We start from the raw sequence: 22557 nt of genomic DNA on the forward strand, positions 1-22557 counted from the left end.
AACCCCAAGCTGCTTATGGAGGATGTGCAGGTTGTGCTTTCATTATTCCTCCTCCCATGGTGTGTTTTTGACAACTGTCTCTTCAGAGCAGCCCTTCAACCACCTCCACCCCTGCGGCGTCTCATACAGGCTCCTGTGGGATAATCACACTTATTTATCGCCGCGCTCACTCATTTTGGGCGTCGGTGTATTTTCCTGTAATTTCGTCCCAACGCAGGGGCAAACTGGGGGAGTTGACAATTCATAGCCCGACATCCAACCTAATGCTTGTGGCTGATGCTGGAAGATGTTTGCATGCAACCTATTGAGGTCAGGCAGAAGAAGTCAGTTTTTAATGCTGAAAGGGAAACTGGGGACAGAACCTGGACTTCACTAGATGATTTAAAAGCACATGGCCACCACCTGGTGGTGTCTACAGGTCCTTAAGTGAAGACCAGCAGCATGTGTGTGTGTTTATAACAAAAATGCTAGAGTAATTTTTCCTTTTATAATTAAAATAATAGGACACATGTTAGTTAATGGATCCAGTCGATGCTTTACTCATTTGAACGTTATTCCTGTGTCACCTGAGCCCATATGAATGTAATGAAATGTTCTTCTGTGCAGGGAGGGTAAAGCCTGGTCAGCAGCAGCACCAGCAGTGCCTTGCTCAGAGGCTTCTCGGGTGCGGCTGTTAACCCGGGATCACGTGATCGCACAGCTCGTTCGAACGGGTTTAGCCGAGTGCGGGAACCGAGTTTTTCTCAACAAACCTCTGGCGGGAAACGGAACATCCCACACTCTGTCCCTCGTGCGTCTGACTGGAGAACAGGGCGGCAGCTCATCCACTCACTACCATCGTGCATGACGTTTGCTCCGTTCAAAGCCCAAATCCCCGCAAATCTACCCCCCCCCCCCCCTCCAAAAACGGGAAAAACAGTGGCGAATGCAATATATTTGATGCTGTTGAATTATAAGCACTGATCTTTGTTCTGAAAGTAAATGAGTGCAGAGATGCAGCAGTCGGGAAGCCGAGCATAATGTCTTGCAAAAGCACCCTCCACTTTAATGCTCCTCAGGGGGTTCGGTCCAGACGAGGCGTCTTTAGACGCGCGTAGCTTTCCTCGACCCCACGTTACAGCAACACAAGTAACAGCAAAACAAACCCATTCTTCCACCACTAGCGTTCCTCCATGGTAAGTACACAGTCGATTCTTGTGATTGGTCACAGTGATTTAATGGGGGCCTTTTTGTGAGACATTAACCTCCAGTAGCTGTTAGTGGAATTGGACGGCTGTTAGTCAAGGAAGGGTTCCTGTTAGATCCGCCGTGCTAAACGAGACCCAGCGGCTTCTGTCCCCTCTCATTCTGTGAAAGCTATGCAGCAGCTGCTTTATTCTGCAACTCCAAATCGTTTCTCTTCCTGTGATCAGTGTGTGCCGATTACTCAAAGCGATATAGGTGGGGTCCGGCGCGCTAGGGTAGTCTGGATTATGAAAGGTCATATGTTCATATATACTGCAGTGTTGCTTGCTATCTATGATGTGTTGGCCGGGACCCTGCTGTATCGCTTTGCACAGTATAAAGTAGTTAAAAAAACAGTTGAATAACATAAAATAACATAATAAAATGTTATTTATGTTATTTCCCACGTGAAGAACTCCTGTAAACCTTGCAGTATTGAAACTCAGTGAACAAGGCATCTTAGACAAGCTGAAAAACAAATGGTGGTACGATAAAGGTGAATGTGGAACCAAGGACTCTGGAAGTAAGGTCAGTCGCTGCAGGTCTTTTCATACTGAAATGCATTTTGACCTAACTCTTCATACGCAAACATCCGAAGCATATACATTCTAATCGACATGCTAATCACGCGTATGTGCTTGTCTGCTCCGAGGAGAACAATTAAACCCTAGATCTCCCTCCACACATAGTGAAATTGACATCCACTCCGATCATGAGTCATCACATTAAGTTTTTAAAGTGCAGCATGCTCACACACAGCCTCTATTCATACCATTCAATTTTGAAAAGTTGAACCATAGAATTGCAACCATTATACTGCTATTTTGTCCCCCGGTAAAACTAGCGCTGGCGCTGGCGCTCATCTGTATGCAGGCCGCGCGCGTTAACCCTGACATCACCGGCTAGTTTCCCAAAGGCATCGTTATTCTGACAAAGTCGAAACTGACCTTTAAATACCACCCGAGCGCAAAACGGTCAAGCGGTATTTAAGAGTCACGTCTCATAGATGGAATGTCAGCATCAGGACCACCCCCCCCCCCCTTTCCCCACCTCCTCCACATTCAATTAATTGCAAGAAAGTAATTTACCTTTTAGATTAAAATCGAGAGAAGTCCCCTTTAGGATCACGAAATCTCCCACAGGCCCGCGATGCAGAGGGCAAAGCTCCCGTACTGTACATTCAAATAGCAGCAAAATGGTTCAATTCGCCTTCCACAGCCTGTCACTGTGATTGTACCGATGCGGTGTGTTGAAGTTGAGCAGCTACAGCGTGCTAGTGAACGGGGGGTTTAACCTGTAGACCTGTACGACCACGACCGCCTTCCTTTAGAGGATAGTGAGCAGCTCTCTCTACATTCACCTTCACAGCTCTGCAGAGTAGACAGTCCAGGCAGTTTACCTACTTACAAACATCATTAAGCGTGACTTAACTTCAGCTCAGAGGGTTGAGGGACACGAGTAGCGACCTTTTCCAGTTTGTGTCTAGTCGCAGTGTAGCAGGATGCACGTGTACATGTGTTCTTGAAGCCGCTTGAAAGCGTCTTAACGGTGGTGTCTACCCCCCCCCCCCCCAGGACAAGACAAGTGCACTAAGCCTGAGCAACGTGGCAGGAGTCTTCTATATACTGGTCGGAGGCCTGGGCCTGGCTATGACCGTGGCCCTGATAGAGTTCTGCTATAAGTCACGGCAAGAGACCAAAAAACTGAAGCTCACAAAGAACTCGCAGAACTTTAAGCCAGCGCCTCCGGCCAACGCCCAGAACTTTGCCACATACCGCGAAGGCTACAACGTGTACGGGACGGAGAGCGTGAAGATCTAGAGGGTGAGGCCCTTTCACTGCTTTTTGGACTTCCCAGCATGCTTTGCAGCATTCAAACTGTAACGGATCCCCTGCACGTCTTTCGTCCCGCAGGGATGAAACGTGCACACTCTCCCTGGTGCATCTGGACGGAAGCCGCCGCCGCTCTGCGTGACCCCCGACACCCCCCCCCCCCCCCCCCCCCCCCCCCCCCCCCCCCCCCCCCCCCCCCCCCCCGAGGCCGGCTTCCTGGAGGCAACAGCCTTTTTTTCGCCATCAGCTTGCGCACAAGCCTACAAAGTCAACAAGCGCTGGTTGTGGGCCGCGAGGCCCGTCACACTCACAGAGGGCAACAGGGCTTCTGCTTCTGGAATCATGGGACTTGCCTCTCGCAGTGCCTTATGGAGCATTTGAGCATCGCGGCAATGCAATTAAAATTCCACTCACTCAAAAACGACGACGACGGCAACAACACAAAAGAAACACCGGTGGAACTATGGGGCGAAACGTCATACGGGACGACAATTAGATAAACTGTTGTAATTTCACTTGTTTTCTATCTGAAGAAAAAAAAAAGCCATGATTTGCAGTGGAAACAGAAACTGGAGTACGGACATACTTTTGTGGTGAAACCTTAAGTTGGATAAATGTTATATTTAGTGAAGTAAAGTCATTTTTCTTGTTTTAGTATAAGGATATTTTCAGTGTCATAATATTTAGGACAGGCATCGATCAATAGGGTTAAGCATCAGTAAAGCGGACTTCACACTCCCCCGATTCTTACTTAGACACTAACAATCTGAACGTAGTGGTCGTCTGAACCTGCTTAGGTGGCGTCACTGTCGAAGCCTGTCAGACATCATACACACTGACTCTGTATCCACTTAGATGCTTGTTTTAATCAACTGCGTGAGACTGCATTTCTTTCAGCTGCCACCATTTTTCAAACAGCCATTTTTATTATTGAAGCGGCGATCACGTGGTGCCATACTGGGACAGCGGCCTCCTTTTAACGTGACAGTGGTTTCAATGGTCTGACACCGTGTACACACTGGTTCCCATGTAAATGCAACTTCTGCATTCTTTGGTAAACGACAACGCGCCATAGCTTCTTCTGGTCGTTCAGCACAGGCTTCGTGTGTCTATGCATCACGCAGGAGGTGAGCTGTACATTGAGGAAAGAGCTGCGATAGAAACGCGTACGTTCCCACGAGCAAACGTTTGATGGACTTACGGAAGAGCCCAAAACTGCTACAACCCATGTATGCATACATTTGTTTCGATCATCCTTTTCTCCCCTGAAGTGCATGTGAATTTGACGGTAATTCTGCCAAACTGCAACTTGAAATGGACCCTAGTTCAGTCAGTGTCCGATGATGATATTTGATCCAGTTTGGTTTGAAGTTTTTCCGGGTCATTTGTGAGAGTAACTCAACCATGGGAGTTGCATGTATGGACACACTGAACCTCTTGGAGAGGCCATGTACAAAGGATTTTATTACATTTCCTTAATAAAAACAGGTTTATATTCACCTTTTAGATGTTCATCTTTTTTACATGTAAAGACAAATTACATACGTAATGTCACTGTGAATGTTGGACAAAGGTATTTTGTCAAAAGATCATTTTTACCCATTAAAAACAATCTTCTGCCATTTATGAATTTGTTCAATTTATTTTCTCTATTAGTTTTTTGGTAACAACCTGGATGACTTGACATCATCTCAGTGTTTCTATGCTTTCTGCCTTCCGTTTGAGGTATAAGAATAAAGAGAGACAATATGAAAGTGACACACTAGGAAAACTATTGTTTATTAAAAAAAACAAAAACAAAACAAAGCTTACACTCATTGAGTACAGCAGATAAAATCTCCAAAAGTGATTCTGAAACATTTGGAGTGCAGAGTGTCAGAATTTATTACAATTCTACATTTTCAAATCAGAAATTGAAGCGAAACTGGTATTTTTTTTGTTTTATAAATTATGTAAAAACCAGATTAACACAAAATCACAAAAGTACTTTCAAGGACAAACCAACCTAAAAAAAAGAAAGAAAGAAAGAAAGAAAGAACATGATGTGAATTTCATGTTACCCTCTTTATTATTATACACAATATACAACTGGTCCTTTGAATCGCTTTCCTCATTTGTGACTGTCTTACACAGATTAAAAGTTGGAGATAAATAAATAAAGAGTATCTAAATATCTCAAACAGGATGAGGTAAGTGAGTACGGAAAGCGTGTTAACTCCAATATAAACGAGCAAAGGGCAAAGCCTGACAATGTACAAGAAAACAAAATTCAAGCACAAGAATATTGAACTCATTAACGGACGCTACCAAGATAATTTAATACAGTAACCAATTTTCTAATTAGAGTAATAATGTTGTGATTAGAGCAGCAGCTTTTGCTCGTACTGAAAGAAAGAAACCAAATAACACTATCCAAAAACAAACAAATATTGCAGCTTGTTTATACTGACGGGGGAAATAATGAGGTGATCTGCAGGTGCAGATGCTAACACGGCTAACAACACTTGGGAAAGAAGAACACGGGCAGAAATTAGTTTTTAAGAACATAGTACAGATGGAGTTCAAATGTCTTGCAGATAAAAGCACAGCTTCTCCAGTTCTGCTGCTGCACACGAGGATCAGAGACAAGGAGAAAAAACACACATCAGATACTGACAACAGGGCTGCTGTATCTAGTGCTGCTTAGAAGCTGAGCGCGGCTTACCTTCACTGATTAGTGCACATTATCTGTGCTTGTCAGAGGACTTATGAGTGTGACCGTTAAGGTAGATTAATCAAATACTGAAATCCAGTACTGAATTACCTCTGAACACATTTGTCAAATTACATGAGCGTGTACATCCTCCTCCACTGTACAAGGATGATACTAAAAGGCTTGATCTACTACAGGGCAACATGATAGTTCAGACAGTGTCTGATAACACTAACTTATATTCAATTACAGACAATGATTAAAATATTATTGGATTTCACAGGCGTCAGTGTGCAAATAAATGCCAGTAACGAGGGAAGTGAGCAAACTGGGGCTGTGCTGCTTCTGAAACCTAAATAAAGGGCACAGGGGTTTGAGGAGGAGAGAGGAGGATGCAGGTTTAGGAAACTGAAATTAGACAAGTCCAATTGTTACAGGCTGGGGATTAGTGCACTAATTATGTTTACAAGAAAGTCCTGTTGGCTGGCTTCCCAATGCAATATGGCAGTTATGACAACCCTCAACATTTATTGTGTGCAAATGTGTTTAGTGGCAGAATAAACGGAGGTAATCTCTCAGGGTGGAAGCAGAACCGCTGCAGTGAGTAGTTAAACCCAACACATAACAACACTACAGTTGATCTCCAAACGAGCCTGATCAGCCAGTGTCGCTGTGTTTAAGGATATTGCTTTTTTTCTTCCTTTCCTCCGCTGCTCTCTCTCTTTTCTTTCTTCTCTGCTTTCTCATGTCTGGACTCCTGGAACATGAAAGTAAGGTCGTCAGCTCAAAACTACCTTCAACTATAGTGTTTAAGTATTAGGGTGTGACTGAGCGTATTGGTTGAAGACAAAAACGATGTGCACAAAGGTCAGGAACTACAAGCAACCCCCCCCCCCCCCACACACACACACACAGAGTGTGTGACGTGGTCGAGTGAGCAGCTAAACTGACCTTTTTGCCTCCAGATGACGTCCGCTCAGGCTTCACAGACTCTGCCTTCTCTTTACTAGAAGATTTCGATCTTTTGCTCTTCTCTTTCTCAGCTAAAAGTGGGGAGTCAGATGGACTTGTGCTTTTGCTGTTTTTGGAGGAATCTAGAAAAGATGACTCTGTCAGTTTGTTGTGATCACATTGTGGTTTATGAGCGAACGGCTGCGTTGGACTCTGAGGACAGACTTACTGGTTCCATTCTCATCCTTTCTGCGTTTGGACTCTTGGCTCGTCTCACGGTCATTGAGTGTGTGGTCCTAAAACAACACGTCAGTCAGTGGTCGGGTGGCTGCCACTTCATTTTGAATCCAACTTGCCATGAGCACTTGCTAACTTCAGAACAAAGTAATCACAATTTCACCACGACGACCTTTGCTGCAAAATACTGACTCGTTTTCTGTCTTTTCGATCCTTTTCTTCCTTCTTCTCTTTGGATCGACTCTGTGAGTTCTCCAAATCTTTCTTCTCTATCTCCCCCTCTCTGCTCTTGGACCGGTCTACTGAATTGTAGATGATGTGGTGCTGCAAAGATATTCAAACGCCAACATAACAACATAGAAATGTTAATGCTGTCAGGGCGGCCTTAGTCGTTACTAAAAGTAGTTTAGTAATTAATATGGATCTAGACGACTCCAGGTAGGAGTTCACTGATTAGATCATCCCCAATCCTCCTGCAATTTAACATAATTATTAAAATGTACTTTGCAGGAAATCTATCAATCCTATTTGTGCGGGAGCATTAATGTTACGCCGTTGGTGAAACAGGTAATCAATCACTTGGAGCAACAGTGCAAACTACAACACAGAAAATCACTTTAGCAAACGCAGCTGTAACAGTCTCTCAGGAGTGTGTGTACAGACATACATAAAACATCCCTGCTGCTGTGTGTTATACATCACTTACAGCATTATCTACTCATGTACTGATAGCAGTATATAGAAATCATATTACACATACAACCCATACGTAACCTGTCTAACAGAAACTCATGGTCCTAAGCGTGCACACGGCTGCAACCAACCAATCGTTTTCACACTCTAATACGCAAGTATTAGAGATAATAAACAAGGCGAAGAGTAAAGCTTGTTTTGCATTCATACTAAACTTCTATCAGATTTATTAAACAACAGTGTCAGAAATAATCAACGTGAAGCTAATCCTAAAGTCAACTATGCTTCTTGGATGTTAATGCTTTGGGTTTAAATTAGCAATTTGTATCATCGGTAAACAATTAGACTATGACAGGATGAATCAGATAATAATTCTGATACCAGCTCAAATATTGGGCCTGGAAATTGAGAAACTGCCAATCAAATGAGCTCACCTGAAAATACCTTCACACAGCTTTCAGGATTACAACCATCTTCAGCAATCGTGACGGAAATGTCAATCGTTAAAGTGTGGGAGAAGCTCTGCACACTTAATTTCAAAGCCATTACAAAAGAATGTATGCATTTCGTCTGCTTTGTTTAAGACGTTTCATGTAAACCTGACACTTCAGGCACCTGAACAAAGAAAACGCTTTAGTAGCAAAGTCAGTTCAAACCTTGGATGCGGTCTCCTTGGGTTCGTTGTTATTGTCCTGTAGGGATGAATGGAGATGACAGATGAGCTGGGAGGGGGTGGGGGTTGGGAGGAGGTTTGTCAGATAGCAGTAGAGAGTTGGAGGAAGGGGTTTGGGGGAGCTGGGAGTCAGGGCTGGCCGGACCAACAGCAAACTTCTCCCTTGAACACTGACCTTCAAGGACTAAGGCTTTGAAAAGGTTATTACATAGAGAAGAGTTTATAAGCTCAACATCTGGAATGTCAATACTTAAAATAGAAATACCCTGAGCATACATGAAATAACTAATAGCCATAAGACTACAGACATGTTTCAGGCAGCATAATATATAAGTTCTACAGCGCAGCTGGTATTCAGTACATCTAAAGTGCAAGTGCTATAAATAATGTGTGTATATATATATATATATATATATATATATATGTGCCTGTGTTTCTAAGACAAATCACTCATAACTCAAATCACTTATGTGCTTTACTGCATCCCTACATAGGTTAACTGTTGCTGTCACTTACAGTTCAGGAATGGATAAGACACATGGAGCCTATTTCTCTGGAGGAAGAGTTAAATAAAGACCTATCACAAGCTTCCAGTAGGTTTGGGCAACACTCCAGACGGTTCAGGCTTCACCCACTCTTTCCCTCATTCTCTCTGTAGGTGCAGGCTTTTATTCCACTCTGCTTTTTGGCTGATTCAAAACTGCGACACTTTCTCCGACGATCTCCGTTGCTGGTGACTCTGATTCTCCACTGAACGGTTGCCAGGAGGTAGTACAACTGTAGACGCTGATGGCTGGTAGCTGTGGGGATGCTGCAGGGGCTGGACCAGCCCGGGCTGCCTCAACATGCGTGGTGTGACGTGGAGGCTGCATGCAGGCCGCTCTGACAAACGGAGACAGAAGGGGGATGGACGATGCAGCTGCAGCTGCAGCAGAGAGGTGCTGGGTTTGCTGGACGCCGTCTGACTCGCTGCTGGATCCGGGGACGTTGAGGGGGAAAGCGAAATACTTAACATCACTTTAACAAATAAATCTTCTCAGCTTGCAAAACGGGGGGGGGAAAAAAAAAAATCTCGGGCATCATTACAAGTAGTGAAATACTGCTCTCCGTGGAAAAAAAAACATCTTTGCCACTGGAAAAGACGAAAGCTCTTGACTTGACAGGCCATTTTACATCAGGTGAATAATATTCTCAAAAAATGCAAAAAATCCACAAGGAATATAGAAATGCTTAAAAAATTCCTTCTTCCCAAGGCACACCGACTGCTTTCATTAATATCAAAATAGATAAATATTTCAATATGAAAATACTCAATATACACAACATTCTCTTGGCTAAGTCCTTGGGGAGTTTCCTCCCAATTTCACAAAAATATGCTGAAGTCCATGGAATTTTTCTTCAACTCCCATGGATGTGTTTGGAACTTCCAGATGTCATGCCTGCAATTTCGACAACTCTCCTTGATGATCTTCAGGGCTGCTGGAATGTGCAACGGCAGGGAACGCTCCGGCAGATAGAGAAGAAACGGGCACAGCCTTCCTCAAGCCATACTAACCTTAACAGACGAGGAGTGGGATGGAGAAGAGTGAGTGTCGAGCTTTCGTCTTTTGTGATCTGCAACGATAAAATGCAGCGAGTGTGAGCTTTTGGGAGCACGAGGCTTCTACTTAAAAGCCTAATTAGAAAGATTACTTTTATTGATGCCGCAGCTGGAAATAAGCTTCTTACCCCTCTCAGATTCAGCCGACTCTGATCTGGGAACTGGTGACTTGAGGGACCCGGCCACAGCACTCCTGTCTCCTTTCTCCTTGGTCTTGGCCTCCTTAATGGCATCGCGCTCCCTGGTTGGCTCCATGGGCTCCCCGTTGCCGGTTTTGGCCTTGTCGTCTTTGCTGATCTTTTCCTCTGCCTTTGCTTTCTCGCGGTCGGCCTTGGGCGTCTTCTCCTTACCCTCACGAGCCGCCCGCTCCTCCTTCCCCGCTCTCTCGTCTCTCTGTTTCTCCCGGCGGTTCTCTGCCTTTGTCTCGGGAGTGCTGCCCGGTGTCTTTTCCTTCTTATCTTTTTTCTCCTTCACACTCTTCTCTTTGTCATCCCGTTCTTTTACTGCTTTGGAGCTGAAAAAGGACAAATATAATATAATATTCTGCTGATCCAACAACAGGATTAGACCTCTGGTAGGCTGCACTATTGGAAAGCTGCCATTCCTAAGTGTCTTTTAGACTTGGTTGAAGTAACTTTATATCAGGGACGCTGTTGAGGCCTACCTGTTCACAGCACTGTTCCCGTTGCTGGTGGTCACTTTGGCTGCTGCACTGTTGGCTTTGTTCACTGGCTTTGTGGACCCCTGAGATTTGTCTTTTCCCCGATCTGCATGAAGACAATATGAACACTACTGATATACATGCTTGCTCTGTGTTTAAATTAGTGATCTTTAGTCATCTTAATCTTTCTTAAAACTAAGTAAGCACATCTTAAATAGGAGTAGCTGAGGTTAGCAAAGCACAGTAAGGATTCCAACCACATGGCAGGCTCACTAACCAAATAAAACTTTCGATGTAGTGTGTTAAAAACAACTGTGCCCCACTCACCCCCCTCCTCTGAAATCCCTTCTTCCGTCTTGTTTGCGCTGGTGGCGGGCTTGCCTGTGCTGCCGGGGCCGTTCTGTTGATTGGCTGGCGTGGCACTGCGTGCTGGCTGCTCCTTGTGATGAAACTCGTTTTCAGGGACCATGTGCACCTTCTGGCTTTTCAAACGACCTGAATAACTGCAAGACGCATAAGGGGTTTGCACAGGGCACAGACAAATCCTCAAAAGAACTTCTGAATGTCACATGGTGTAAATAAAATAACTCTGAGAGGCAGAGAATGTCAAGCATTAACATTTATCAACTTTAGCCTGCAAGGCCTGAATCAAACGTCAGCTGAACTAACCTCCCATGTCTGTCCTATACTGTAGCTATAAAGGTAATGATCATTCGACTTGCCGAGATCTTCTACAACCTTTCTAATCTTCCATTTTCACATCAATGCTATAATATCTGGGTTTAGTCAACATACCAATGTATTCATTTATTAATGATTTGGGCAAAGTTCTACCCATATTGTCATGTTAAATTACATATGTTAAGTGTACGCTCCGCACAGAGCGAACAACACACAATGCTGTGTTACCCCATTGCTAAGGCATAAAGGTCTGGCCTCTTGTCCTTCTCCTCTAGGCAGATCTTGTGGACCCGAGCCTCTAGTGCTTGGCCGAGGTTGAGGACCTTAGGGTAGCACGGCAGGATCTTTGTAAGCACAATAAGTATATTCCTAATGTGTGTGTAATCGCCTGTCTCCAGGCAGTGAACTGAAGCCTGTCAGGGACAAAGAGAGAGGACACCATTAATCCACCAAGTCAAGTCAATTGTCATTATGTTTCATTTATCAATATTATTTTCAAAAAGCTCACTTTAGTCAGCATGTAGTGCCATTTGTGCACCACATGCCTAAAGTTTTCATAATCCAGTTGATCTGCTTTATTCCCACCATCAAAACCTGTGGCTCTGAAGATGGTCAGGAAACCGGGGTAATTGACACACTCCTACAAACAAACAATAAAATATTATATATTAATTCTCAGATCATAATGGAACAGAATACAATACAATAAAATAAACTTCAGTAAGCCCCGACTAGAGATTTACACTTCAACTGAATGAATATGTAAATCAAAGTGTAGCGAGCAGGATGAAGTGGACACCTTCTCATAGGTTGAGCGGTCACTGTGCCAGCGGGTCACTGTCTCCAACATACAGCATAGGAAGCGTCCATAACGATGGGACTCATTCTCTGTACAACTGGCCACAGTGTAAATAATAGCAGAGAACACCTGGAGCACAAGAGAAAATGTTTGCATTAGTAAAGTGCAAAACAAATCCACACTCTATAATGGCTGCAAGGAGGCTGTGTAGAAGAAGTATATATACCCTGTCGTAGCACAGGAGGGTGCAGAAGTTTGGTGTCTTCTGTTGGTGGACCAGCTCGACGAAGCGGGCACAGTAGACGGCATCGATGGAGGAGAAGATGCAGCGAGGGAACAGACAGAGCTGCAGGAACTTTGTTATGGTCTCATTCTTTGTGGATTCTATCAGTAGGCATTAAAGGTATATTAACAACAGAGACAAATGGGACAACAAACAAAGGATTTCTCTATTACAGGTGCTGTGGATGTCATATTTGTCTCAATGTCATCAACTAGTCCTCACATGTTAACTGCTTCTACTATTGGAACAAATCCATGTTTTTGTCTATAAAAAGTAATCAGCTACAGTAAAACTTTCCGAGACCAAGATGCGCCACTACTGTCAGGCACAAACATCAGGAAACTTACTGGCCAACAACCAATTGTCTTTCTCCAGTTTAAGGCGGTGAAGAACCCTCTGAACATGTTCCGCCTGCTTTTTCTCTTCCTCCTGAAGTTTTTCCTGCAGGGCAGTACAACGCTCTTTCTCCTTCTTTTTCTTATTCAAGGGCTACATTGGGAATGAATTAAAGAAACATATAAGATTAGCTAGATTAGCTTATAAGATAAGCATAGAGAAATAAGTTCAGTAATAAGATCTGAAGCTTGATGTCATTGTTTGAGAACAAAAGGTATTATTTAAGCTGCAGCAGTAACACTATGTGGTATTGGATGTGGCCCTTTAATGATGTGATTGATGTGATCAGAGCTCTGTGCAGTGGATATATGTACTACTACGAACTACTCACGATCTCTGGGTTTTCCTCAATTGCTTTGATCTGGGCCTTGAGCTTGTTGACCTCACGCTCATAGGCAGACTGAGGGACAGCCAGGTCGTACATGGTGAGGGACCAGAAGGTGGCATAGAACTGAGGACGGAGGTCGTCCCAGACTCTGGCGGGATGGAGTGACACCACCGCTTCATGCACTGGGGTCATCACTTGCTCACAAGCAGTCACATACTTGTGGGCCTTCTGCTGCTGGCGGTTACCTTTCTCTGCTTTCTTTAGCTCATCATACTTAGACTGTGGATAAAGAGCATTAGGTCAAGTCCTTATTTTCTTTGTTTGTCTGAAATTTTGTCTTAGTGAAAAAATAAATTGTTCTAGCTTTGATCTTATACAAACTAGATTTTATGAGAAATGATAGATTCAAGACCTTAAAAAAAAAAACGATCCACTCACCAATATCTGATGGGCGTACATTGGTCGAGAGAGGAAGAATGCAGCATCGTGTGGCGTGTGGAACTGGTTGCAAAGAACATCAATGGAAGGAACCCGTTTGATGTAGTCCTCGGTGCTGAGGTTTGAGGCCAGAAAGCCACCAAACTGCACCAATGTGTCATGGCACTGCAAAAACAAGAAATTACTTTGAAAACAATAGCAAAAATACTAAGTGTACAAACATGTTTTAGATTTATCTCAGTACATAGGAAGTAAGCCATTTCTGAGTGCCAGCAAATTTTATTTTTTTGATTACATTTGGACAGGGTGTAATACCTGATCATAGAGGTGGCCAACAAGCTTAAGATGTTTTTCTCCACCTTCTAAGAACACCACACCATTTCGCTGCTGAGCCATTAGCAGACACAGTGGCAGAGCCAGTTCGTGGTCCAGCAGTGCATCTTTCAGGCGCTGCGATGACTTCTTTGTGTTCCTTATTTGGCCAAAATACCCGCCCTAATGGTAGAGTCACGAACAGAATGAGAGTTCCACGTATGTATACAGACTTTTTCAAAAGACCTTTAGAAAATCCACAGTATTAAGGCATGTACCTCAGCTTTGAGTTGCTCCCCTCCTGTCATGGCCTCCAACTGCTCTGATGTCATCTCATCAGTGATTTCAATGCCAGCCATCTTCTGTACCACCTCTTTTAGAATCAACAGGTCAAAGCTGTAAGGAAGAAGAAGACATGCATTTCACGAGACAGACTTTTATTTAACCGTCAAAATCTGTTTTTATTGATTGATTAAAGGCCATGTGTAGAACCAATAAAGATTGAACAGAGCATACGCTGCAAATCACATGCTTTTTTCACCCGATGTTGAGCTACGTACCTCTTCCCTGCTTTGAGCTGATTTGTAACATACTGAAGAAGGCCAGCCAACTCAATTGGGTATTTTCTGAACACAGACCCACACAGACTTGCCAGACCTTTGTAAAAATGAAACACTCATTTAACACAAATGTTAAATACTCATTTAAATGTCAAACCTTTTTAGAATTTTGCACTGAAGATGAATATTATGGTAAAGTAACAGGCCAGTAAACTATGAGGCCACATACTCTGAAGCCATGAAGAGATTGTGGTGTCATCATGCTTCATCTTCTCCTTTTCTGGATTAGCCAGAGCCTCAATGATGCAATCTAAAAACCAGAGTTAAGGTCGACAACCCAGAAATTAGGACCAACCCATTCACACATGTAACCCACTAACAACACATGCATGAGACAAGAGTTACAGACACACATGTGAATACACAAAATCTCATCTGAGTGATTGAACTGGTAACAGTGAAAGGATACAGGCCAAGACATCATAATTAAGGGATGTGAGGTACTTCAAGGAATCCACCACTGGAACGATGAGATTGTCGTACCACTGGATCTGAGACAGCATCTGTCAAACACAATAGAAACATAGATAATATAGAACATTCTTTAGTATTTCTCACCAATATGCCCCTATTACAAATATGTCTAAATCATCAAGGTTGTAGGAGAATATATCTACGTGTTAAAGGTGCAGAGCAGTAGGCCATGTTTATGTGTAAGGGTGTAAATGTATACAGGACGAGACTTTGCTCAAGCTTGAAATCTGTGCAACTGTTCAGGCACAATTTGTGCTAAAAGAGGGAGAACATTAATGCTAGAATTATTGAAACAAAAAAGAAATATGTATTGTATATATCACTACTATATATCACAGGAAAGCAGGTTACACTTTTCATTATGTCATGGTTTGGAGTCATGGTTTTTAAAGAATTTCTAGAGCTCAAGACTGTGGTGCTACATGGTGTAGAACAGCACAAATTCAAATGTAATTCTTTTGGCACTTTGTTGACATCACGCAAAGTTTAATTATAACAAAACACACTTACATAATCAAAGAGAATGGTGGGATTGCTATGGCTCAACTTGCCAATTTGCCTTCCAGACTGTTTCACATTGTCTTTGGTCAACCGCCTAGGGAGCAGAAGAGTACACGATTAAAACACAAAATGATGGTAACTTATCATACTCACCGGCACAAACGGGGGAAATACCGGTTTGAAGCACACTACTGAAAGCGGGGAAGATTGTACTAGAACGGCACACTTGATTCAGCAAAGTGACTCACTTCATAATGTATTTGGCTCTTTCCACAGTCTGAGCTTTGACTTTAACCAGTAGTGGATGACTGGAATAGGTTTCATTCTTCCATTGTCCATATAACCTGTACCTGAGGGAGCACGAGCAAACAAAGAACAAAAACATTAGAGATATAGGGAAAAAAAAATGTACAAGTGTATATAAGTGCTACTGATTTCATTTATTTTAATCCATAACACAACCAAAAGTGAAACAAAATGAAATAATTAATTCAAAAACTTAAATAAAAAAGGAGATAAAAACAAAATTGCTGCCTTTTTAGGGAAAAATATGATTTCAAAAAAGATGTTTTGAAGAACTACGTTACACTGTGGGTGTGCTATTTTTCCTTTCCCAGATAGTAAACGCCACCCTGGAGCACTGCCTGAGGCTTTACTACCGCAAAACTCACATGTAGTGTGTGAGTGTGTGTGGCTCACCTGTGTTGGTAGGGAAAGAGTTTGAAGAGGCCCCACAGCTCCTCAGACATGCAGGCGTTACACTCCATCAGAGAAAGGGAAGGCAGAAGCACTTGGTCTGCAATGCTCAGGAAACAGCTCAACAATGTGTCCTGCGATGAAAATAAAACATGAGAAAAATCTCAGTAACATAAACTACTGAGATATATTTGCAAAGCTCTAAATGTCTTTAACACCATTGTTCAACACTAACATATTTGTAAACCTACCATTTTGTCCTTGACATCAGGTCTCCCATCACTTTGGTACTGAGAAGCATACAAAACCACAAAATGAGATCGAGGGAAAACAGTACTGAAGGCAGCACTGGTAGTAATGAGGGCTTTTTTACCTCTTTCATGAAGGCTTTGCCCAGGCGCACAATCTTAGCGAAGAGGATGGGGTCATGGGAAAGGTGAGGGCCTAGGTAGCAGAGCATGCTGAACGTGTCCCTGCGTAGGTCTTCAAAGTTTTCTGCAGGCTGAGGGGCTCGCTTGTTCTTCAGTGGATGCATTACGCAACCTCTGGCCCCTTTAGGCACGCCAGCTCTGTGAGGTAGGAAACACATTATCAGACTCTGAATTTTACTCAACAGGATGCTAAACTGGAAGACGAGGTACAAGTAAACGTTCATGCTGAGAAGGAAGCGAGGCATGCAAAAAAAAACACACGTCACCTTCTGTAAAGAGGCTCCACCATCAGGTGCACAAGCTGGCACAGCGCCAGTGCAATGGCCTTGTGAGAAGTAGCATAGAAGAAAGGCATCTGGTCCATAATACTCTGGGCATGGTGCCAGTCTCCAATTTTAAGCAGTGCTTCTAACAGACCAAGCTTTTGGTTATCAGGTGGCTGTGAGCACAGAAAAGAGCAGCAATTGAGTGTCTGTGTATTACCAAATATGGCAAAGCTCAGAAAATCCCAATAGGACTGTAAACCACACAGCTTTTGCACTTTTATATAATGACTTTTTAAAAGCCTTTCTATCTTTTGATGGATGATGAAATACATGATACAGTAAGCGAGACAATAATGACCAACAAACTGGAATAAAACTATTTACTTCAGACTTCTTTCAGTATTAAAATGTAATGGAAGAACTCTAAAAGTTAATATAAGTTGAATTAATGAATCATGATAGGCTTTAAAATGTCATTTCCAAAATGGATACCTTCTCATTTTTCTCTTCCTCCTTCTCCTTCTCCTTTTCTTTGTCATCGTTTTTTTCTGAGGGCAACACAACCATTACCAGCTTGCGGGCGATCTGCTTGGCTTCTGAGATGTCTCGTTTGTGTTCTTCTATTATGGTGGCATCTAGTGGCATAAGCTGGAATCATAGGGGACATGAAAAAAGTAGAGCATGAACAATTTGTATTACAGAAGGTTCAGACTACATAACATTTCAGTCTGATATTACAATACAAACAAAGCAGCTGGTGACACAAATGAAATACCATAAGATAATCTGTTAGGTCTTATTACATTACTAACTGATTAATTATGGCTGACGTTTGCTAAGACGCTTCATAGGTAAACAGCCTTTATCTACTGAGACAATTAGCTGAACTAGCTTCTATGTCAATGAAGATTCTAAGACATCCAGGTGTCAGGAAGTTGATTCATGCCATGTAGACTCCATCAAGTTTTAAACATTCCGCTACATTAATCAATCTGATGCGTCCAGATGACATGACTCATCTTCCTATTGGCAGCTGTGTTTTTCTTACATGTACATAGAGATCTTCAAGCTCTATCAGGTTGTGATGAAGCAGAGCAGCAGCAATGTGATAGAGAGATTTAGGGGTTTCCTCATTTGGCTCCTGGAGAAGGAAAAGAAAAGGATTAAAAAAATAAATGGCAGATTTTCTTATCAGTTTTTGCACACATTTAGTATTAGTCAAAGAATATGTATTCTTACCTGGTAGAATTTAAATTTAAAGCCCAGGATGTGGCAAAGGGTGAGTGGTTCACACATGTAGGACTTGATTAGAGACAGGAAAAACTCATCTTGGTCAGATCGGCTCTCGTACACCTCCAGAATTATGTCCAGAACACGATTAGGGTCTAAGTTGAAACATCCTGGAGGCAGAAGATAACAGCCTAGTTACATTGACTGTGCTTAGACAACACCTTACAAAGTGAGGATCAATTAACAGATTTACGATAATGAACCTTTACAGGACCTGAACAGAAGCATAATTAGACTCTAGGGTCCAAAGTCTATATCAATTTTCATTTATAAAACACTCATAACTTGCATCCTCAGTCTTTTTTCATCTTAGGCTTCATATCTGAAATTTCCAGTAATAACATTACCTATGAGGGATTTGATGCTCTCCAGGACAAGGTGGCTGGTGACATTGCCTGACAGGTCTTGGCCAAGCTCAGTGATTAATTTGGCGTAGCCCTCATTTTCCTCTCGTAGCAAGTTAAACTTCTGTTGCTTGTAGCTGTGAAGAGATAACAAATTTCTGATGATGCAAAACACAAAGTAGCACATTTTCATTTTCCACTTAGCTATCGTAGGTCTAGGTCAAAAATCTGTGCTGCACTCACAAAAGTTTTGTTTTGATTTTTACAATTTTCTGATTGAATTGATGAGCCTGTTTTATTAGTCCAAGAGATTCAAGTGTTTCTGGATCCAGTCTCTCTTTCAGGGTGGCTTCTGGAACAAAAATCTGAAATAAAAACACTACTGGTTAATTTTTTCATATTTGAGTGAAAGAATAAGTTACATTACATCACATTACTCTTTAAAGGTAAATATGGAGAAAAAAATTGCAATTATATGCAGTATGTAATTGTTTTGCTACTGTATTGTAATGTGACACTTAATTTACCTGATTTAATAAAGTATGCATTGTTCTTACCAAACATGCTCCAACCAGCTGTGTGTAATGGTCTCGTTTGTTTTTATCTTCCAGGGCACCAGTCTCTATATCTGTTAAAAAGATTAAATATCAAAAAGAGAGTTTCACTAGAAGCTATTTTTATAGGAAACATTAATCCAGTATTTCAGACGTAACAAATCTTAAAATCCAACAATAAAACATACCTAGAATACAGAACACGTCAGCTAAAATTGATGACATATCATCTCGGAGTTCCTGAAGGGGAAAACAAATCGACAAAAATTGGGTCAGCATCAAGGCAAGCTATGCACATTTACCAGTTTCTTCAGGCAACCATTTAAATTTCTGAAAAAATACATGCAACATTAGGTGCATGTAATATTCACAAATTTGTAGATATCTAAACTAAAAACACAGACATGTACAATATTGTAAACATCAAAATAGAATGAGAAGCTTTTATACCATCATGTCCCCAAGGACAGTGACGACAAGGTCCAACTTCAGGTTCCCCTGTACAACTTGCCAGCAGAGCTCATACAAAGCTGCCTGCATGTCTGCAGAGGTAAGCAGACCCAACACAGGAAATTTGTAAATCATTTAATTGTATATACATATAGCACACAAGAAAAGGCCAAACATTAAGTGGCCCCTTCACCAAAATACTTTACAAAGGCACTGCGAGCAAAAGTCAAAGTCTTAAATATAAGCAAGTCGCACTGGAGATGAAGGACTTTCTTGTGATTACATATAAAACATTATGTATTTATATACCACTGTAATGTTTCTGACAGGTGACTATTATTGTTGCGCAACATATATCAAAACTAAATACTACTGGAGAAGTAGTAGAACCAGCACTTGGCAATTTAGATAGACGATAAGAAGAAAAAAGATTTTATCTTACTTCCTTTACGTTTACACCTGAACTGCTCGAGCTTGTTGTGTGCTTATAAACACGCTACAAGCAGAATAGTTTTAATTGAGAGAGAGAAACTAGGGTGTGTCTTCAAATGGTGTTGGCATATGAGCTGGGTTGAGTTGGATGAATATTATTCACATAAGTGGAGTTAAAAGGACTGTGCTTTGCTTATGCATACGTGGACTCAGGAAGGCCTCTGGTTTTTGGCGCCTGTTCAAAGCTCCTGGCGTACTTGTTTTTATACCTTACAAACGTCTTTCCACCCACTATTCTGGTTGTAAATTTTTTGTTTTAAGTACTTTTCTTACACCACTGATCAGTTCAAGCTAAAAGAACTTTTGTATGTGTGCATAAGAAGGAAGCCTAAAAGAGCCTAAAAAAACAAAATGCAAGAATATAAGGTAGTTCTTAACTTACCTCTAAGCTCGCTTCCATGGTCTGTCTTCTCTGTGAGTTCTTTGCAGAGTTGTACACTATGAAACAAGGTAAAGAATCTCTAAAAAATCTGGTCTGAGAAACAGATTCACCAGTAATTCGGTGTCAGCAACCTAAAATAACAGGCAGTAATAACAGCCAACAATAAGTCAACAATTATAGGCGTCACAAATTTGTTGATGTGTTACAGATTGTTTTGTGCCTGTGTGTTTTCCCTGCTAAACAGAGCATGCCGTGGGCCATTTACTTGCTGTCTTATTAAGTTATAAGTTTGAGTATAAATCAGGGGTGTGAAACTCGGCCCACTCTTTTCTGGTTATCCAGCTCTCCCTGCCCCGGCTCCTACTGATAACCTAGATCAGATGTGTTCAGTCAATCAGCAGCTGGATAAGCCAACTGACACACCTGTTCAAAGTAATCAGCAGAGAGTTGGAAAAGCAGCAGAGACACACACACACCGCAGCTTGACAGATGTCGTTTAAACTGTAGACACAGGCAACAGGATTTCCTCTACCTCACTTTCAATGATCCGCCGGGCTTCTAGATGCAAGCAATGTTAATAACTGACTGATACTATGGTACAGTAGTGCATTAAAAAATCATATTGTATGGCAAAACAACTAAAGAACGTGCATAACGCACAGCACTGGAAATGCAGATTTATGTAGCTTATGTTGTAAACTTTGTATCACAATGGTTTATAAATTGACTGGTGCATTGCTGCTTCATCACAAACACACTGGCTGATGTGAGGTGCTTCATATTATGTGCACCAGACAAGACAAAAGATAAAACTGTAACCTAAAAAGCTAGAAACAGACTAAAATGAGACATTAATGCATTATTTTAATACTTATGAGACTTTGTTTTCTGGAATACTTTTACAAGTCACTTATAGCAAATAGCTGGAGCAACGTCATCTCATATTGGTTTATGTAATATTTCATGTGCAATACATTTATTAGAACTAGCCCATCTCGCTACAGGTTGGGTATTATGCCTCTGTCTGTGTGTGATCTTCAGGTAATGAATGAAGACCAACTATATTCTTGCGTTATAAGAACGATCAGCTGACCTCTGCCCTCAGTACTGGCTTCCAGATGTTGGTGAGCGTTATGTGCAGCTTTAGCCCTTTGTCCGAATACAGTCGGTTCACCCAGGTGAATTTTAACAGAATTAAATCAGGAGTTTGATTAGTACCCGATAAAACATCTAACTAGCTTAACGTTAGCCAACAGGGTGTAGCGTTAGCGTTAGCTCCACGTTGACCGATGCCATTACAATCTCATTTTAAAAGGTGTTTGTCCAGAACAAACGAGACCTTTAAATGTAACTAACTAGCATTTGCCTTCAATGCACCAGTTTACCAAGACAGACGATGTCTTAGACGCCGTAAAAGCGTCGCAGCTAGCGTTGATCTTAACCTTCTCTCGACAGCTATGGTTTCCCTCCAGTGGAGTGACTGCTTTCTTTATAACGAACAAACCGATGGTTGCGAAAGACGACTTACAATAAATAGTTTATTAAGCATCGTATGGGAAACTGATGGGAGTTAGGCACATATTGTACTTACATTTACAAGCCAATAACGGGATTTCGCTATAAATTAGGAGTTCCACATGAATGCTAACTAACGTTAGCTTAGCTTTGGTCATCGTGTTTACAAATGAACGGAGTGTATAGGTGGAGCGTAAGCTAGCAGGATTGTTAGAAAGCAGGTAAAAATGCATTTCCATTTTAAATGTACTTAACTGGTCCATCTAATAAACACGGTAACCAGCGTAACACGGTATCAACATGTAGCTACTGTATATTCTGCATGTTATTCAAACATTATTGTTAACGTCAGTGGGCCATTTGAGCTGTCCTTAGCCTGCTAACCTTATGCTAGCCCTAGCAACTTGGAAGGAACGGCCTTCACGGCGATGCTAGCTGCGTATTGTTTTAATCAGCCAACAATTGTTGAACCATTATAACCCGTAGCATTTTGCTGAAACGTGGATCAACTCACAATTCTTGTTTTCCTGATTTTTCCCAGTTCTTGATCCATTCACCAGGGAGGATAGGTGTCGCCATCTTCCATCCACTCAGCCCGGATGTCTAGTTCATCATGGTACACAGGGTCAAATGTGGCGATTAGCTGCTGCTGCTAGCTTACTGTTGCATGGTGGGACACCGAGGCTTGTCTCGGGTTCAGGCTTTGTTATTACAGTAGAACCCTAAGGTTTAAGATTAAGTT

At 42.1% G+C, this 22557-nt stretch overlaps 2 protein-coding genes across 7 annotated transcripts in view; one reads left to right on the forward strand and one right to left on the reverse strand.

The window, feature by feature from the left end:
- Positions 1-4682, forward strand: part of gria3a (glutamate receptor, ionotropic, AMPA 3a) — a 39659-nt gene extending 34977 nt beyond the window's left edge. Inside the window, exons 14-17 of one of the 5 annotated variants that reach the window (XM_029173897.3) lie at positions 1638-1752; positions 2799-3047; positions 3138-3207; positions 3246-4682. In XM_029173897.3, the coding sequence (XP_029029730.1) occupies positions 1638-1752; positions 2799-3044 (361 nt within the window). In that variant the 3' untranslated portion in view covers positions 3045-3047; positions 3138-3207; positions 3246-4682. Of the gene's footprint in view, positions 1-1637; positions 1809-2798; positions 3048-3137; positions 3208-3245 lie in introns of those variants that run through there. The other 4 variants (XM_029173896.3, XM_055502082.1, XM_029173899.3 and 1 more) reach the window with 4 other exon arrangements.
- A 123-nt stretch (positions 4683-4805) lies between these two features.
- Positions 4806-22486, reverse strand: thoc2 (THO complex 2). Of its 2 annotated transcripts, XM_029173895.3 has the most exons (39): positions 22330-22486; positions 20301-20356; positions 19427-19518; positions 19165-19216; positions 18980-19050; positions 18666-18787; positions 18426-18559; positions 18028-18188; positions 17837-17929; positions 17281-17436; positions 16789-16961; positions 16465-16660; positions 16343-16381; positions 16095-16225; positions 15644-15745; positions 15405-15489; positions 14830-14923; positions 14590-14670; positions 14361-14457; positions 14079-14196; positions 13804-13983; positions 13489-13653; positions 13054-13329; positions 12674-12815; positions 12270-12427; positions 12044-12172; positions 11753-11884; positions 11473-11657; positions 10891-11066; positions 10567-10669; positions 10031-10416; positions 9858-9916; positions 8286-8321; positions 7129-7260; positions 6929-6995; positions 6700-6842; positions 6435-6505; positions 5761-5807; positions 4806-5661 (listed from the first exon to the last, which is right to left on the reverse strand). In XM_029173895.3, the coding sequence occupies exons 1-38, from the start codon at positions 22392-22394 to the stop codon at positions 5780-5782; spliced, it is 4686 nt and encodes a 1561-aa protein (XP_029029728.1). In that variant the 5' UTR covers positions 22395-22486; the 3' UTR covers positions 4806-5661; positions 5761-5779. The 2 variants fall into 2 exon arrangements, with proteins under 2 accessions (XP_029029728.1, XP_029029727.1); XM_029173894.3 differs by having other exon boundaries at positions 4806-5807.
- Positions 22487-22557: the final 71 nt, after the last annotated feature.

This window comes from Betta splendens, chromosome 14 (assembly GCF_900634795.4).
Source record: "Betta splendens chromosome 14, fBetSpl5.4, whole genome shotgun sequence".
Lineage (NCBI taxonomy): Eukaryota > Metazoa > Chordata > Actinopteri > Anabantiformes > Osphronemidae > Betta > Betta splendens.